Consider the following 19,172-nt stretch of genomic DNA (forward strand, 5'->3'; position numbering starts at 1 on the left):
GGACATAGGAAGTAAGTTGTGGACACTAGGAACTACAGATATTGATTTACACAAAATAAGACAAAGTGCTGGAGTAACTCAGTGGGCCGGGCAACAAATCTGGAGGACCAAAAATGACACAAAGTGCTAGAGTAAACTGCTCAGGTGAGCATTGATTGAAATAGGAAGATAAGCAGAGTAATCCCCAATACCTGCAACTCTAACCAATTCAGGATGAAAATTCCCACACATCTCAGTTGCATCTGTCACAGAGTTTCTGAAAACAAAAGCAGGTTTGACAATATAAATACAAAACATTGGAAGGAAGCTGGGGCTCCTGGTAAATCACCGTGAAGCACAGAGCTTCAGCATTTTACTATTGAGAGCGAAAGACGATGAGAACTATGGAGATACTTTTCCTATTTATTTGCTACTGCAACCATTTCTGGATTGTTTCCCAAAAGAAAGATGTGATTACTGTAATTTGCTATACAAATTTGTGCATAATGATGGGCTCCTAAGGAACTTCACCCCTTTGTGCCTGAAGGGAGATCTGTACTTTAACATTCCTGATAAATGAAGTTCCTCACTGTTATCATATTCCAGTTTCTCTACATTTTCACGACATTCACTGTTTTCAGCAGAGATGACAGAACTTTCTTTACTACTCATTGTAATTTCTTCCATCGTGCATTCCACATTGTAGTGTATTTTGGGTACTTGGAACTGACTCAAAAGAACTCTCAGATACAGGAGTAAACTAGCCAGCTTCTTTATTCCAGGACGCCCCCATGAGTCTCCTCCAGCGCATGCATCCCCTCGCACCAGACATAACATATGCTAATTACATTATATACATTACACTGCTCCCCCTTTAGCTTGGAGGCGCATAACACCATTTCTAGTACATTAAATATAATTGATTAACACACAGTTACAAAATTATATTACAGTCATCTTACATTACACCCTCATAACTGTAATAATCGTATCTAAACTTAGCACTTATAATGGTTCATTCCACTCATCTGTCTAATCACTCTAGCTCTACCTGTATCTCTGCCTCTTCCCTTTTTAAATATCCTAATCTAATTTGCAGATTTCTTCCTGTTCTTGATATTCTGCTAAAGTTAACATTTCCTCTGTTTCTATTCTTTATTTGTAGGTGGGATCTGACACATGACTGCAGGTTTTCGTTTTTCAGTCGCTCAATTTCCAGGCGCTGCGTATTTATCTGCTCTTGTTGTATAATGACATTCTGCAATGCATAGACATTTGTCCATTGCTCAGTGAAGGAAGCTCCATGCTGGACTATACTGAAGTGGCCTAATTGCAATCGGTCCTGCATACTTTTGTCTCGACCGACAAGCCTCTCTTCTTTAGACTTTTCTGTTAACAGCTTTTTCCTCATCGTCACACATTTATTTAACCGTTCTTTGCAACGTTTAAGCCTTTTTTGCTGTTCGTCTATTTGTCTTCTTAAATCACCTTTCTGGTTATTCATCAAGAAGTAGGATCTATACTGTCCTTGCAATATAGCAGTGGCTTTGATTTGCGCTCTGTATATTTCTCTTACTACATAAGCACGGTAGTGATACTGCACTACAACTGCTGTATAAATCGGTTTGAGGAAGTCTTTTCTATATCGTTTAAGCCTTTTGTATCGTTTTCAGCCTTTTCTGTTGTTCTATTTGTCTCCTTAGGTCTTTCCTATACCAACTCATACGGAGTACTGACTGCACTTTTACAGTAGCTCTCTTTTGCTTAACCCACTGCCTAACCACCATATTCTTGTAGGCAGTCTGAATGGTAATAGTTGCATCCCTCATTGACTGATATTGCACAAACTGGGAATGCCCTATTTTACATGCTTTGTACCATCTCTGGATCGAAATGACTGCTTGTCGCATAGCTCTGTACCGTACCATTAATCGGTAACCACGGTATGCAGCTTGCAGAGTGACTACAGCCGCCTTTTGCATCAAGAAATGTTTTCTTGTAATGCACATTCTTATGAATGACTTAATACAGCGTGCTGCCTTGCGTTTTCTCTATCAATACTCTGGCTTTGATCCCGCGGTATAAGGCCTGAATACACACCACTGCTTCCCTCAAACTCTTATACTGTCTCACTTGGACATCTCTTATCTGGCATGCTCTGTATCGTTGCTGTACAGCAATGGCAGACCAGCGTAGTTTCTTAAAATACTGACGCTGTTTATACATCTGATAATAAGTCTGTATGACCTTGACAGATTTATGCATGCCCCGCAGTTGCCTTCGAACAAGCATTCCACGGTAGGCTGCCTGAAGCAGTACAACGCTTCTGCGTTCCTTCATGTAAGTTTTGTGATCACTTTCCATTTGAAGGTGTGCCCTATAATGGGTTTGTACTATTATAGCTGCCAATCTCATTGCCTTGTATTGACGGTATACTCTGTGCCTTCTAAATGCTGCTTGTATTACCGTTGCTGCCTTCTGTTTGTTCCGGATTTCTCTCCGTACACTCATACCCCTGAATGCAGCTTGAATAGCTAGGGTTGCCCTTTGGATGGCAATTTCTCTTTGCCTTTGACCTGCCACTTTGTATTTGCCCTTTAGCACCTGACCTGTGTCATTTTGCACTTGACTTGTGTCCCTTTGCACTTGACTTGTGTCCCTTTGCACTTGACCTTTGTCCTTTTGCACTTGACCTTTGTCCTTTTGCACTTGACCTTTGTCCTTTTGCACGACCGTTGTCCTTTGCACTTGACCTTGGTCCTTTGAGAGACTCTCTGCCCTCTTTAGTTCAGGCTCCTTGCCTCTGGATACCCTTGGAGGTTTTTGCGAGAAATGAGCCATTAATGCCTCCTTGCACTCCTCATACATTTTATCTGTGGGCTTTGCTGGCAGTAGTAACATATGTAAGGTCTGATAACCCTCTCTTCCTAAGCCTAATATGAACCATGCTCTCTTCTTCTCCTCTGCAGCGATTTCATTGGAAATGAAACAAGCCTCCAAGACTTTGGTCCATTTCTCAAAATTACACCCAGAATCTAACTGGGGTACATTTCCTACAATTTGAAAAGCCATGCTACCTGTTGCTATTCAGGTGCACTATCTTCTTTTCTCTCACTGTGTATTCTACACTAGACTTAATCCTTCTACACACTAAGAAGTGATCCAGCCCACTGACTATTACTAATTCTTATAATAATAGATTTATACTATTAACCAACATTTCATGTTAATAGACATTTAGAACATTTTAACCATATTCCTGCTATGCACACAGATTTACTATTAATAACAGTGACCAATGCATTACATCCAAACAGTCCCGCTTTTACTGTGAAGGAATAGTGAACAACGCATTACATTCTACTGTCCTGCTTTTACTTTGATGGATTTCACTTGTCCAGCTTGTCGGCTTATGGACACCGATGCCTTCTCGACCTCTCGAGCTGTCCCCACCGGTACGTTTGCTGCTGGCCTCGCCAGACCTCCACTTTTGCTGGCTCCTCCGGGCTTCACCGTTACTTTTGCTGCCGCTGGCTCGCTGCCAAGTCGACTACTGCTGCTCTGCTGACTTGCCTGCCCGCTGTCTCCACAACCCTCACGACCGGGCTGACTACTCCCGACCGGGCTGAAGTGCTTGAGTGCTGTCCTGCTTCTCTCGTGCGGACCCACTCTTTGCTCGGGGCTGGACTTCCTCTCACGTCCGGGCTTTCCCCCTCGGCCAGTCCGCTTCTCTTGCGCGGCCGGACCCTCTCTTCTGCTCACGGTCGGGCTGACTCTGCTCCCGACCAGGCTTTCTTTCACGACCGGTCCTTCTCACGCGTGGCCGGGCTTTTTTTTTCTCGCTGCTGGTCCGCTTCTCACGCGGCCGGCTTTCTCCCTCGACCGGGTTGACTCTTCTCCCAGCCGGGTTGACTCCGTTTCGTCGGTGGCTTCACTGGACCTGTCCGTGACGTACCCGGTACTAGGCCGTCACTCGACGTCGTTGGCGGCTCCTGGGCCTGGCTGTGGGCTACACAGCCCTGGAAAACGTCCGAAGTCGGTGGCAGCTGCTGGGCCTCTTCTGCCCCTTTGCCTTGGCTACACAGCCCTGGAAAATGTTCCAGGTAAGTTGACACCGTCGCTGTCCTGCTGGTTAGGCTTCCAGCTTTTGGCTGCTTTCTTCGGTGACACTTACTTACTGCCCCACTTGTTTTCCTTGCTTCCTGTTCCGACCTTTCTTTTCTTTGGTGTCAATCCAAAACCGTTTGGCGCCAAATCTTTTGGCTTGGTGCCGTTCCACTTTGTTTCCAAACACAACCTTATTTTTTTCTGTCAGTCTTCTTTCCTTTTCTGTTCTTTTATCCTCTTCGTGCTGTTGTTGTGTGTTTTGGTGTAACAATTCACCTAAAACTTATACAAAGACTATTCAGCTTGAGGAATTTGACAAAAGGAAAACTCAGTCTAAAATGAGTAACAATCCGAAGGACGACATCTTGCCACGTAGACACAACATAGATAGCCTGACAAAACTCGCCGACTTGTACAGCTGATGTTTTAAATGCAGTCCCCGGCATAGAGGGATCTGAAGGCCTCTCTTGTCCCGCTCGCAAACAACTGCGACACAACTCCGTATCTACAGTTTAAACTGTTAAACAATCCTGTGTGTTGCAAAACAGTCCTGTGGGTGAGTTCACAAACTCTATCCCATCCTCGTCGCCATTTGTAGTGTATTTTGGGTACTTGGAATTGACTCAAAAGAACTCTCAGATACAGGAGTAAACTAGCAAGCTTCTTTATTCCAGGACGCCACCATGAGTCTCCCCTAGCGCATGCAACCCCTCGCACAAGACATAACATATGCTAATTACATTATATACATTACACACGTAACCCACAATATTAATTTTATCTTCAATGTTTTATTTTTTCCCAATATAAGCCTGGCTAATTTAGCCTCATGTTCCATCTTTTCCCTCTGGCCATTTTAACTCATGTTTGCTGCTTAGAAAAACTCTCCCTTTCCTCAGGTATTTAACAATGTAATAATATCTCAAATATTTTTTGCTAGCTATGGATGGATCTCTTTTCTTCTGCAGTTGATGATGATACTTTATTGCAGTTGTTAATATTCATAAGTTCGTAAGTGTTAGGAGTAGAATTAGGCCATTCAGCCCATCGTCTACTTCGCCATTCATTCAAGGCTGATCTATCTCTCCCTCCTAACCCCATTCTCCTGCCTTAACCCCATAACCTCTGACACCCATACTAATCACAAATCTACCTATCTCTGCCTTAAATATATCCACTGACCTTCCCTCCGCATCCTTATGTGGCAATGAATTCCACAGATTCATCACCCTCTGACTAAAAAAATTCCTCCTCAAGTCAAGTCAAGTTTATTTGTCACATACACATACAAGATGTGCAGTAAAATGAATGTGGCAATGCCTGCGGATTGTACAAAAAAATACAGAACAGAAAATTAGAAAAATAAAATAAAACAGAAATTTTAAAAAGACACCACACAACAATAAATTGGTACAGTAAATGAGTCACTGAGGGAAGAAACTTTGTCTCATCCTCTCTGTTTTCACAGCATGACAATGGAGGCGTTTGGCTGACCATAGCAGCTGGAATAGTCCGTTGCTGGGGTTGTAGGGGTCCTTCATTATGTTGCTGGCTCTGGATCTGCACCTCCTGGTGTATAGTTCCTGCAGAGGGGCGAATGTAGTTCCCAAAGTGCGTTTGGCCGAACGCACTACTCTCTGCAGAGCCTTCTTATCCTGGGCAGAGAAGTTTCCAAACCAGGTTGTGATGTTGCCGGACAAGGTGCTTTCTACAGCCCCTGAGTAGCAGCACTGAAGGATCCTCAGGGCGACTCTGAATTTCCTCAGCTGCCTGAGGTGGTAAAGGTGCTGCCTTGCCTTACTCACCAATGCGGCAGCGTATGATGTCCATGTCAGATCCTCTGTGATTAAGAAGGTAGACACAAGTGCTGGAGAAACTCATCGGGTGCAGCAGCATCTATGGAGCGAAGGAAATAGGCAACATTTCGGGCCAAAACCCTTCTTCAGACTGGTGTAGGGTGGGGTGAAGAAAGGAAAAAGGAAGAGGAGGAGCCCGATGGCTGAGGGAGAGCTGAGAAGGGGAGGAGACAGCAACGGCTACCGGAAATTGGAGAATTCAATGTTTATGCCGCTGGGGTGCAGACTACCCAAACGGAATACGAGGTGCTGCTCCTCCAATATCCGGTGGTGCTCACTCTGGCCATGGAGGAGGCCCAGGACAGAGAAGTTGAATTCGGAATGAGAGGGGGAGTTGAAATGCTGAGCCACTGGGAGATCAGGTTGGTTAATGCGGACCGAGCGGAGGTGTTCGGCGAATCGATCGCCAAGCCTACGCTTGGTCTCACCGATGTAGATCCGCTGACATTCAGAGCAGCGGATGCAATAGATGAGGTTGGAGGAGATGCAGGTGAACCTCTGTCGCACCTGGAACGACTGCTTGGGTCCTTGAATGGAGTCGAGAGGGGAGGTAGAGCGACAAGTGTAGCATCTCTTGCGGTTGCAAGGGAAAGTGCCCGGGGATGGGGTGGTGCGGGAGGGCATGGAGGAATTGACCAGGGAGTTACGGAGGGAGCGGTCTTTGCGGAAAGCTGACAGGGGGGGAGGAGATGGGAAGATGTGGCGAGTGGGGGGGGTCACATTGTAGGTGGAGAAAATGACGGAGGACTATTTGTTGTATTTGACGGTTAGCGGGGTGAAAGGTGAGGACTAGGGGAACTCTGCCCTTGTTACAAGTGGGGGGGGGGATGGGGAGAGAGAGCAGTGTTATGGGGTATGGAAGAGACCCTGGTAAGAGCCTCATCTATAGTACGGGAGGGGAACCCCCGTTTCCTGAAGAATGAGGACATTTCCGATACCCTGGTGTGAAACACCTCATCCTGGGAGCAGATGCGGCGTAGACGGAGGAATTGGGAGTAGGGGATGGAGTCCTTACAGGAAGCAGGGTGGGAAGAAGAGTAATCAAGATAGCCATTGGAGTCAGTGGGTTTATAGTGGATGTCGGTCAGAAGTCTATCACCTGGATGGAGATAGTGAGGTCAAGAAATAGCAGGGAAGTGTCGGAAATGGTTCAGGTGTATTTGAGTGCCGGATGGAAGTTAGTGGTGAAGTGGATGAAGTCAGTTAGGTGTGTGTGGGTGCAGGAGGTAGCACCAAAGCAATCGTCGATGTAGCGGAGGTAGAGGTCGGGCATTGGGCCCTGGTACGCCTCGAACAAGGATTGTTCGATGTACCTGACAAAGAGGCAGGCATAGCTGGAGCCCATGCACGTGCCCATAGCTACGCCTTGTATTTGGAGGAAATGGGAGGAGTCAAACGAGAAGTTATTGAGGGTAAGGGCCAACTCCGTAAGGCAGAGGAGAGTATCAGTGGACGGGTATAGGTTGATTCACCGGTTGAGGAAGAACCGGAGGGCTTTGAGACCATCCTGGTGGGGGATGAAGGCGTAGAGTGACAGGACGTCCATGGTGAAGATGAGGGGATGGAGGCATAGAGAATGGAATGCCCTGAGATGACGGGTTGTGTCTGAGGTGTCTTGAGCATAGGTAGGGAGGGATTTAACCAGGGGGGGATAGGATGGAGTCAAGGTATGTGGAAATAAGTTTGGTAGGGCACAAACAGGCAGAGACAATACCAGGACAGTCAGATTTGTGGATTTTGGGGAGAAGGTAAAATCGGGACGTGCGGGGCTGGGGAACAATGAGGCTGGAGGCTTGGGGGGGGCAGGGAGCCGGAGTGGATGAAGTCAGTGATGGTGCTAGAGATAGTGGCCTGGATCCTCTGTGATGTGGACTCCCAGATATTTAAAGCAGCTCACCCTGTCCACAGTAGCCCCAGTTATCTCCAACGGCGTATACGTCCTCGGATGTTGTACCTTTCTAAAGTCCACAATCAGCTCCTTAGTTTTTATAACATTCAAGAGGAAGCTGTTGTCCTGACACCAGAGTGCCAGATCAGCCACCTACTCCCGGTAGGCCCTCTCATTGTTATTGGAGATCAGGCCCACCACCACAGTGTCATCAACAAACTTGATTATAGAGTTGGAGCTGAACCTGGCCACAGTCATGTGTGTACAGGGAGTACAGTAGGGGCCTGAGGATGTAACCCTGGGGGGATCCTGTGTTCAGGGTGAGGGTGTTCGATGTATTTCCTCCCATCTTGACCTGAGGCCTGTCTGTGAGCAAGTCCATGACCCAGGCACACAGGGGAGTGTTAAGCCCCAGTTCCAGCAGCTTCTCAGCAAGTCTGGTGGGGACTATCGTATTGAAGGCTGAACTGAAGTCAATGAACAGCATCCTCACATAGCCCCTTTTCTGGCTGTCAAGGTGACAGAGAGCGGTGTGCAAGACCTGTGAGACCGCATCGTCCGTGGATCTGTTTGGACGGTATGTGAACTGTAGCGGGTCCATGTTGCGAGGGAGGAAGGCGCAGATGTGGTTCCTTCCTAAATCTCTTTCATAAAAGGCTGTCCTTTAATTCTGAGGCTATGACCTCTTGTCCGAGACTCTCCCACTGGTGGAAGCATCACTAGTGTTCTCAATGAAAATTAAATTCCTTGAGAATTGTGAAATATTTCTTTAAATATCGGTGGCATAGCGGTAGAGTTGCTGCCTTACTGCGAATGCAGCGCTGGAGACCCGGGTTCGATCCTGACTACGGGTGCTGTCTGTACGGAGTTTGTACGTTCTCCCCGTGACCTGCGTGGGTTTTCTCCAAGATCCTCGGTTTCCTCCCACACTCCAAAGACGTACAGGTTTGAAGGTTAATTGGCTTGGTAAATGTAAAAATTGTCCATAGTGCATGTAGGATAGTGTAAGTGTACGGGGATCGCTGGTCAGCACGGGCCCGGTGGGCTGAAGGGCCTGTTTCCGCATTGTATCTTTAAACTAAAGACACAGGTTCTAATATGTTCTCCCAATGTACCAAAGCCATCGCAGCCCTCAACATTACCTGAAGTGGTTTTAAGTTCAAGACTGCAGCACCTGACCTCTGTGTTTCATGAACTGCATACAAAATTCTAGAATATTGTGAACCCTTGTCTCTACTGCATCCCTTCGAGTAAGATTAATAATTAACCTGTCTTATTGTACATGAGGAGGTCTAAGACAGTCTGGTCCTTATTTGGTTCCATCTCAAAGCATCCAACAAGAGTCCTGAATACATCCCTTGAATTAATCCTTGAAATTACATCAACCAATTTGATTTAACGTATGCATATGAAGATTATATTTTCCAATAATTATTTCCCTTAACCCTTATTATCTGCTTTTCCTTTGTAATAATTTGTACCCCAATTAGTTGCTTCTCTTACGGTGGGGGATGAGTAGTCTGTACTCCACTTACAAAATGTCCCAGGTTGTCACTTACTCAGACCGATGGTACTGCATCTGTTTTCTGCAGGTTTTTCTGAACACCATTAAGCTCACTAAATTTATTAAAAGGCATCATTTGTTATGGGAATTTTGGATTTGTTTGTAGTGACACTATCAACATAACTTCACAGTTGTTTTAAGTAACAAAATGCTCACTTGAAGCTTCTTTCTCTTCTAATATTTTCAGTATGTTCTGAAATACAAAATAAACTTATTTCAACAAAGCAACTTTCTGGAGGAGAACAATAATACAAGCATTCTTTTTTATGGGTTAAAGGGTTTGCTCATCTTACTTATATTTACAAATAGTTTAACATAAATTAACATATTACCTATAATTTCGGAGACATTTGAAGGCTGGGCAATGACATCAATGTTTGCAGCTTTACTATTGTCCAGAAGAGTAGAATTCTTGCAATGGAACCAGCCATCATCTTTAAGCTCTAAAAGTTGGAATGATATTATGTTACTGGACTAGATTGTAGGGATTTGTAAATAGAACTTCTACTTTTTATACAGATGGATTAAAAATCAAATTAATAATATAATGAGTTTAGAGTCACTGATGGAAATTAATGTTCTAGTTAGGTACAAAATTGTTAGGAACAAAATATGTAGTACAGCAATCACTTATTCTATGTTCTGATCCACAATCAGTTTTGCTTTTAAGTATTGGCCATAGAGCAGTCAAAGAAATGAAAATGTGACTATGCTCTTACCTCACTCTTACTAATATCACAACTTATTTAAAAAAATGTAATGTCAAACGCTATTTTAGTTTAGTGTTTTGTTATGTGTACCGAGGTACAGCATTCTGTTGTGCGCTCTCCTGTCAGCGGAAAGACTATACATGACTACAATTCATAAGATTACAATCATCCACAGCGTACAGATACAGGATATAGTCTGATCAAAGATAGTTCGAGGTTCTCCAATAAGATAGATGAGAGGTCAGGACCACTCTCTAGATGGTGATAGGAAGGTTCCATTGCCCGACAACAGAATAGAATAGAAGTTTAGAATAGTTTCTTTATTGTCATTGTAACATGAACCATGTACAACAAAATTTAAAAATGCCAGTCAGTGCACCATTCAAACATTTCTAGAAGCTAACGATACATACAAGGTAAAATATTAAAAGATAAACAAATAAAATAAATATCACGAAAATATCACGCATAAACACCCAACCCTCCATCCTTCTGTCGATTTCACAGTGTACCGCAGTCCCTTAGTATGTCTCGCCCCTGCGTTCCTTGGCAGCTACATTTAGTGCTTTTATAGCAGTGGGGTAAAAACTGTTTTTTAGTCTGTTCGTCCTTGTCCTTGTAGATCTGTACCGTCTGCCTGACGGCAACAGTTCAAACAGGGAGTGTCCGGGGTGGGAAATATCCTTTATGATACTCTGGGATTTTTTGGTGCAGCGGGAACTGTGTAAGTCCTCCAAGGTAAGGAGAGGGCAGCCGACAATCCTCTGGGCGTTGTCAATGGCCAACAGCTAAAGATAGCGGAGTCAGGGGATATGGGGAGAAGGCAGGAACGGGGTACTGATTGGGGATGATCACATTGAATGGCGGTGCTGGCTCAAAGGGCCGAATGGCCTACTCCTGCACCTATTGTCTATTGTCTAGTATGCTACAACTGATTAATGATGCTATGAGGAATTTTGTACAACGACTATAAGGGGCCTGAATAACATGCACCTGACTAGAGGAACAATGCTGGTGAACCTGTGGAATTCATTATCACAGAAGCCTGGTAAGGCCAAGTCAATGGATATTTTTAAGACAGGGATAGATAGATTCTTGATTAGTATGGGTGTCATGGGGAGAAGGCAGGATAATGGAGTTGAGAGGAAAAGATAGGTCAGCCATGATTGAATAGCAGAGTAGACTTGATGGGCCGAAAAGCCTAATTCTGCTCCTATGACTTATGAATGCTCTCTCAGTTGGTGAAGATCTGATCTTATATTGAAGGTGCCTAGTCTACCTAGACTACTGCTGGAATGCCAACCAGAGAAGGCTCCACTAATATGGGTCATTCTTCCCTAATACAAGCTTGTTTCATTTTCTTTCCTCTTGGGTTTCTGGAGACTCTGGTCATACCCATTCCTGTCCTGGACATGCACTTTCGACATCTGATGTACCACAGCCCTTGGAAGAACACAATAACCATGTCCACAGTTTCCCAAATACGTAAATGTAATTGAAGCCTTAAAGAGTTTGTATCATGCCAGGAGATCACAGAGGCAAATTTCCACTGTGTCATTAATCCACTCTGGGATCCCATTGCCAATTCTAGTACAGGCAATGCTCTGTGTGCGAGTTTAAATGTTGATTCTCTGAGATCTTAAACAAAGTTGGTTTACTTAACACACATTCGTGAGTTGAAGGAACATTTTACACCTACATTCATTGACTTATTGCTCCACAAATTCAGTGACGATTTGGGTGACAGATAGCCCATGTTAGATTACTGTGTGCCCAATGTTCAACTCGCCAATTAATAGTAAATTTAAATGGAAGTTACATTGAATGTGAGTGCAAGAAGAGTGATAACTTAAGAGCAGTATAATTAATAACCAATTAAGGGATTTGACTTTACTTAACTTGATTTAATTTGTTTAATATGTGTAGACAATAGACAATAGGTGCAGGAGTAGGCCATTCGGCCCATCGAGCCAACACCGCCATCCAATGTGATCATGGCTGATCATCCCCAATCAGTACCCCGTTCCTGCCTTCTCCCCATATCCCCCGACTCCGCTATTTTTAAGAGCCCTATCTAGCTCTCTCTTGAAAGTGTAGAAGTATGTACATATATGACAGTGCAAGTCTGCTGTTAATTTTGCTCAAATTTAATCACAAGATTCAATCTTAAATACCTCTTTACATTGCAGTTTTTATGAATACGTCAGAATATTGTGGCTTGATAATGCATGTTTATGTTATGCTCATTTAAAGTAAAACGTCCACTTAAATAAATTTCCACTTTAGAACAACATTAGGCCTTAAGATGATGTTTATTGATTAGCTTTAGTTTGAAATCTAAAATAACTGAAACTGACTTGTTTTATGAACGTCTCTTTTCCCACAAATAAACACAATCCCTTTACTTAAGGGTATAGGTAATGCTGAACTATCTTTGCTAAAGCTTTTGGTTTAGAGATACTTTCTTTCTTTTTTTGAATGGAAATTTCTTTTGGAGGTACTCTTAATTTTTAGGGATATTGATGTGAATGCACAATGAAGTGGATGCATTATAAGGCCAGTATCATGTTCGACTACAGCATCATTGGCCCAGTAGAGTTGCTGCCTCACAGCTGCAGAGACCCGGGTTTGATTATGACTATGGGTGCTGTCTGTACGGAGTTTACATTCTCCCTGTGACAACGTGGGTTTTCTCCGGGTGCTCCAGTTTCCTCCCACTTTCCAAAGGCTTGCAGGGTTGTAGGTTAATCAGCCTCTGTAAATTGTCCCTGGAGTGTAGGATATAACTAATGTATGGGTTGATTGTTGTTCAGCGTAGACTCCATGGGCCAAAGGGCATGTTTCAACGACGTATCTTTAAACTGAACTACTGCTGTATCTGAGAATTCTCTGCATGCTTGTTAGCAGCTGGTTCATTACTAGTCAGTGAGGAAGTATGGTTCTAAACTTACTCAGTGTTTCCATAGGAGAACTGCCCTCAACGACCTCACCAGGGACTGAGGCAAGTCTTACACAAATATACATTTTCCAAATTGAGTTTCTTCAAATGCAATTAAAAAGCTTTCTTTATATAAAGATTTTAAAATTAATATCTTTCTATGAAGTTGAGTTCAGCTTGCCGTCATGACCATGTCGTGTGCTTAGCACTACTGAATTTCTAGACATATGCATTACAAGTAAAATATTGAAACAGGTTACATTCACAAATAAGTATCAACTAAGAATGCTCAAAGTCTCCTCAAAGAAAATCGTCAATACCGAGAAGCAAGTTTATTGCAACTTTTAGGACATCCTATATTGGGCTATTAATATTGAAGCATTTTGACTAAAAATAAATACAATCATAAAATAGCAAACATTGCAATGTCAAAAAAAGATGCAGCAAGCAAACAAACTACCGTGATAAAATAATTTGAACAAGGTATTCGATTTAATCCTGAATTAATGCTATCCATACCTTCTGCCTCTCGGAATAATTCGATAGACGAATAGCTATCTGTTCTTGTGGATGTAGATGAGTCCACAAGCAGCTCTGAATCTAACGATAGCAAGAGAGAGGGGAAAATTGCGGAAGACGTGGACAATTCTATTAAGAGAGGAAAAAAGTGAAAGTTAGTATTCCAATGAGAATGATGCTGCCTTTTTATTCAACCTGGGTAGAATGACAACTTAACAGCAATCATCAAACACATTTAATAGCAGACCACTCAAATGGCCTGACGAAGGTCATTCACTGAAAATATTAACGTTATCACCAATACCGCTTGGACAACTGAATGATCCAGCATTTTCTGTTTTAAATAGAATCCAATTGATGTAAGATATAAGGGCCATAACAAGCCTTGGTCAGAGAGAGGTGGGATTGAAGGAGCACCTTAAAGGACAAAAAGCAGATACCAGTTCCAGTGCTGATTGGGATAGAAACCTGTTGCTATATGTGAGATTCAAAAATCACAAATGCTCTTGAGACAAATTCAGACAAAGAAGTGTTTTTATTAATTTCATATTCTGCAGAATAGGTGCCTCTCCTCTGATGTCCCCTAGAGGCACACCGAAGATGGAGATGCTTTCTATCTTTATACATTTTATTTCATTATTATCACATTCTCATCCCTCCCCATTGAGCTTCTTCCAATCATAACATAAAGCCCTGTTTCCCACGAGAACGTCTGGGAACGCCCACCTAACGTCAAAGACACCTCCCCTATCATGCATCGCATGTGCATTTAAATTAGGCATCTTGTCATAGTGGGTGTGTGTACATATTCATGTAATCTCATCAAGCATGCGTAGTTGAGCGTGACTTCGTGTCCCTTTCCCCTTCGTTCTAATTTCTTTACTATCTCCTGCTGAAGTCTTTCTACTGCTACTTTTTATCTAGAATTTCTCTCTGTTCTTATATCGTTACTTTCTAATCTACTAGCAGTCTGGTTTCTGCCTTATTTCTTTCTAAGTTATTTTTCTATCCCTAGTCTAAATCAACCATGCCTGTTAACTCTTTCCTCACAATCCATCCTTTCCTTTTTGCTACACACCCTTGATTTACACTATCTCCTCCTTTTCTAATGCTAGCAGAAGGTTCTTCACCTCCCTATCCTCCTCTTGTCCCCGGCCTTTGCCGTCTTCTTATCTGCTACTTTCGGGAGTAACTCCCTCATCATCCTGTCTCTCTCTGTTCCTTATTTGCTGTTTTTCTACTGCCTGCAACATAATCTTTACTACTTGTTTTTCACTTCTGTGAAAAGGAATTGATCTAACTGTTCTTGTCAGACCTAAAGGATCTTCAAGGAGGCTATTTAACAAACCCCCTTCCCCTTCAGGGTCCTCTCCTAGGTACCTCCCTCGGGGGCCTAATTTCAACCGAACATATCTTCCCCTTCTGCCCTTTGACTCCCCGTCCTGTTGGCCGGGTGATCTTCGTCCACCCCGGCCCCTGTCTTCTCTTTCCTTTGGGTATTTTGGCCCCCTCCGGCTCTGCATTTGTCCCAACGGACTATACCTTATCATTGTTGGCTTCTCCAACCCCTGGGTATTTCCTGCCCTCCAGGGTCCAGCATTTGCCCCAACGGACTATTGGGCAGAATGCGGGGATTTGGCCCACAGTCTTTTCCCCTCCCTTTTTCTTAATACCGTGTTTAATTACCTTATTTATCATAATCATATTCTTAATACCATGTTCATCATATCTGCCTTGCCCGTACAAGGTCTTAATTTCTACAGAACTTCTTATCTTCCCCTCCCTTCTGGGTACCTTACAGCCCCCTGAATCCTTCAGGGCGTCAACCACAATGTCTTTCCACAATCGCCCAGGAAGTACTTTATTAGTCATTGTTCCTACCTGGGTTCTGTGCACAGAAATTGCACGATTGATTTTTCACGATTTCCAACTACTCCCACTTCTTTGCCGAGTCTCTGTGTGGTCCGGATACTACTGCTTAAACAGCTGATGGCAAGCAAGGAGTCTGAGACCGCTGAACTCAGCAGGGTGCACCTTCCCTTCGTCCGTCTACTCCCGTCAGCTGTCTAGAGTATTGGATCCCGGACAAGCCCCCAAGTTGTGAGATTCAAATATCACAAATGCTCTTGAGACAAATTCAGACAAAGAAGTGTTTTTATTAATTTCATATTCTGCAGAATAGGTGCCTCTCCTCTGATGTCCCCTAGAGGCACACCGAAGATGGAGATGCTTTCTATCTTTATACATTCCATTTCATTATTATCACATTCTCATCCCTCCCCATTGAGCTTCTTCCAATCATAACATAAAGCCCTGTTTCCCACGAGAACGTCTGGGTACGCCCACCTAACGTCAAAGACACCTCCCCTATCATGCATCGCATCTGCATCTTGCCATAGTGGGTGTGTGTACATATTCATGTAATCTCATCAAGCATGCGTAGTTGAGCGTGACTTCGTGTCCCTTTCCCCTTCGTTCTAATTTCTTTACTATCTCCTGCTGAAGTCTTTCTACTGCTACTTTTTATCTAGAATTTCTCTCTGTTCTTATATCGTTACTTTCTAATCTACTAGCAGTCTGGTTTCTGCCTTATTTCTTTCTAAGTTATTTTTCTATCCCTAGTCTAAATCAACCATGCCTGTTAACTCTTTCCTCACACTATAAAAATGTACTTTTCAATGGTAAATTGGTTTAATTTATTAATACAGCTTAAAACATTATCTACAATGATGAACATTTTTAACAGAGTATCCAGCCCATCAAGTAATATTACTATAAATAACTGAAGTAACTATGGAATTAAAGAGCCATTTGCTAGTTACACTAGTCTGTTGCCAAGTAAATTAGGACCATCTAAAAACTCCAAAATATACCTTTGTATCCAACTGCGCAAAAAAACATTTTGTTTTTAAACCTGCCCAAAGGCCCATAAATAGGTGCAACTAGCAAGAGTTACAAATGTGATTAATTCACTCTGACATGTGGTGAATTTTATGCCGAGTTATTTACATTTAAGCCATTTAAATGTTTACATTTAAAAAAAACTAGTTCACAGAAACTTAAAATTAGCCGAGTAAACAGAAAGGAACATAGAATTTCAAGCACAAATTAAATCAACTGTTCCAAAATTTAAAAAAAATCACAACCGATTGAACATGAATGCAATATATGTCTCTAAAATTAATATTTTTAAGGCTATACCGATTATTTTTAATAACTGCAAAACACATTCCAATCAGAATTAATTGCTGTTGATATAAGTTGGGATACAAATGCTCAAATGTTTAAAGCTAACAAATGCATAGAATAAAAAAGGCAGAATAAGATATTTTAAAAGAAATGTACATTGGCAATAGCCTTTCTTTCAAAATTGTACTGACCCATTGATGTACAACAGTGGCCATTTGTTAAATAGTGTGTGACCAATGGTAACATTATTATAATCAGCAAAGACTTTAATGCAGAAGATGATTACAAAAATTAAATTAAATGGTTAGAAAAGCTTCTAATGCCTTTGTTACCTGAACTGGTTTCCTTTGGTTCAGAGCACATTGCGGACCTGGAATTACTTTGGGCAAATTCCTGAAACAAATGTATGATTGAGCTACAGTAAGTTTCTAGCTTTCATTTAAAATTGCAGTTCATGTAGAATTTCTCTCCCATGATAAAATTAATGATTTTACCAGAGATCCAAGTGAAATTAAACTATATCATTTTAGGAAATGAATATACTGCCAAAATGTACGTCAAAATAATATTAGTTAAGATTTTAATAGCTAGAATAAATTGATTGAAGTGCCTTGAGAAGTTAATGAAGCAGATCCTGCTAGTTGAGGCCCAACATTTTAACCTGTTTACATTAATATTTATGGGTTGTTGACTCTCTGTATCCAACTATCCTAATACTAAGACCTTTAACTATTTTTAAATGTTTCTGACAATCATGCAGTCTAATGTTGCACCTTCCACAAAGCTTGGATCTCATTTCAGGTATGCTTCCCACTGCACCTGCTGCAACTCTTTTAACTAAGGTTTACCTCAATAGTGAAGCAAGGATATGCCAGACCAAGAGGTTAAAGGTTGTGGTGGAACATAATTTTGTTTGGGCTGTTGAAACATAGTGTCAAATAATTGACAATTTAAGATAATGCAATTCACGCCTCTTGATTGGCTCTGGCTCTTAATCTTGAAAGATCTTTCTATATTAACCAAAAAAAAACTTGAAATACTTATTCACTTTCCCCACAATCGGTCTTACACCAAATGGATCTCTCTTTGCTTATCAAAACCAAATACAAACGGCAATTGAATGTATTATTCCTGATATAAGCTGATACCAAATTAATATTGCACAGACTGTTTCAGCACCATATTCACTACGTTCAAATGTATTTAGTATGATTGCAGGCATACAGTCCTATTTATGTTACCCAAGATATAAATCAGAATGTCTTAGACGCCAAAACATTTAGGACTAAAATGAAACAAAGGAATATTCCACTTTGTGCCACCATTACTTTAAAATATTTCTCTTTTGTCTATAAGGCAGAGAAAAGCAATAACTGACAATTTTACTCTATGACAAATTGTGCTTGTACCATTGGAAATGCAAATAGTATTAAGGCATCAGAACGAAAGGCAGCATTCCCCTTAATATCTGGGTCAGTGAACACCATCTCAATTTCACAAATATTGTACAGGTAATAGATTGGAGCAATCTTCAGAAGAATATTTCCATTTATTTTGAAACTATTTATGCCAACATGGCGATTACTGTGAAATATGCATACATTGCTATTAGAACAGAAACTGAAATTTTTAGAGTTTTTAAATATTCAAAACCACACCATGCAAGAAAAACAAACCACCCTTATATAGATTTATTTCTATTGTGCCTTTATCTGGCGGTGCACAAAAGCAGACAATCTACAAGGAATACAATTTGTTTGAAACAGGCTTTGTCGAAAATCAACTATCACAAGCCACATTTAAGTTCTGTTTGTATTATTTCCTTAAAATGTCAGAATTTTGTTTTAAATGTGCAGGAAAAAGAGCAGAAACAACCACATTTCTATAAAATTAGCCTTGAACTGAGGAAGTTAAATCAAATGACAATGACTATTTAAGTTACTATTCAAAATGAAATTAACCTAATTTACAAGTAAGTGTACCTTCCTCTGTTGAAGACTAGGACTTCTGTTCCAAAAAGGGCTTAATTCCTTTATTTTTCTTGTAAATATTTCTTTGTGCAATTGTTTTTATTTGAGGTAATTTCCTTAAGAGCAAGGAGACATGGAATATTTGTCACCACGTTACAAAATCTGTAAGTTTGCAATGTACAAGTCCTGCAAATAATATAGAACTCAGGAATAATTTGATTCTCTAACGTGGAGGAGGCCACACCAGAGCACAGAAAGCAATTAGAGTCATAGAGTGATACAGCGTGGAAACAGCCCCTTCGGCCCACACGTCCCAGCTACGCTAGTACCGGCCAACATGTCCCAGCTACACTAGTCTCAACTGCCTGCGTTTAGTCCATATCCCTTCAAACCTATCCTATTTCACTTTGAGCCCACTTGCCATTGTCCCTTAGCACCCTTTCTGAGAAATT

At 41.9% G+C, this 19,172-nt stretch overlaps 1 protein-coding gene across 2 annotated transcripts in view; it reads right to left on the bottom strand.

The window, feature by feature from the left end:
• The window catches only part of LOC129701811 (uncharacterized), a 32,757-nt gene extending 13,803 nt beyond the window's left edge, over window positions 1-18,954 (bottom strand). Inside the window, exons 1-6 of one of the 2 annotated variants that reach the window (XM_055643272.1) lie at window positions 18,733-18,953; window positions 17,083-17,143; window positions 13,562-13,690; window positions 9,727-9,837; window positions 9,551-9,587; window positions 192-256 (exon numbers count right to left, since the gene is read on the bottom strand). In XM_055643272.1, coding sequence (XP_055499247.1) covers window positions 192-256; window positions 9,551-9,587; window positions 9,727-9,837; window positions 13,562-13,690; window positions 17,083-17,113 — 373 coding nt within the window. In that variant the 5' untranslated portion in view covers window positions 17,114-17,143; window positions 18,733-18,953. Of the gene's footprint in view, window positions 1-191; window positions 257-9,550; window positions 9,588-9,726; window positions 9,838-13,561; window positions 13,691-17,082; window positions 17,144-18,732 lie in introns of both variants that reach the window. The other variant, XM_055643271.1, reaches the window with a different exon arrangement.
• Between the last annotated feature and the right edge of the window lie 218 nt (window positions 18,955-19,172).

This window comes from Leucoraja erinacea, chromosome 11 (genome assembly GCF_028641065.1).
Source record: "Leucoraja erinacea ecotype New England chromosome 11, Leri_hhj_1, whole genome shotgun sequence".
Lineage (NCBI taxonomy): Eukaryota > Metazoa > Chordata > Chondrichthyes > Rajiformes > Rajidae > Leucoraja > Leucoraja erinaceus.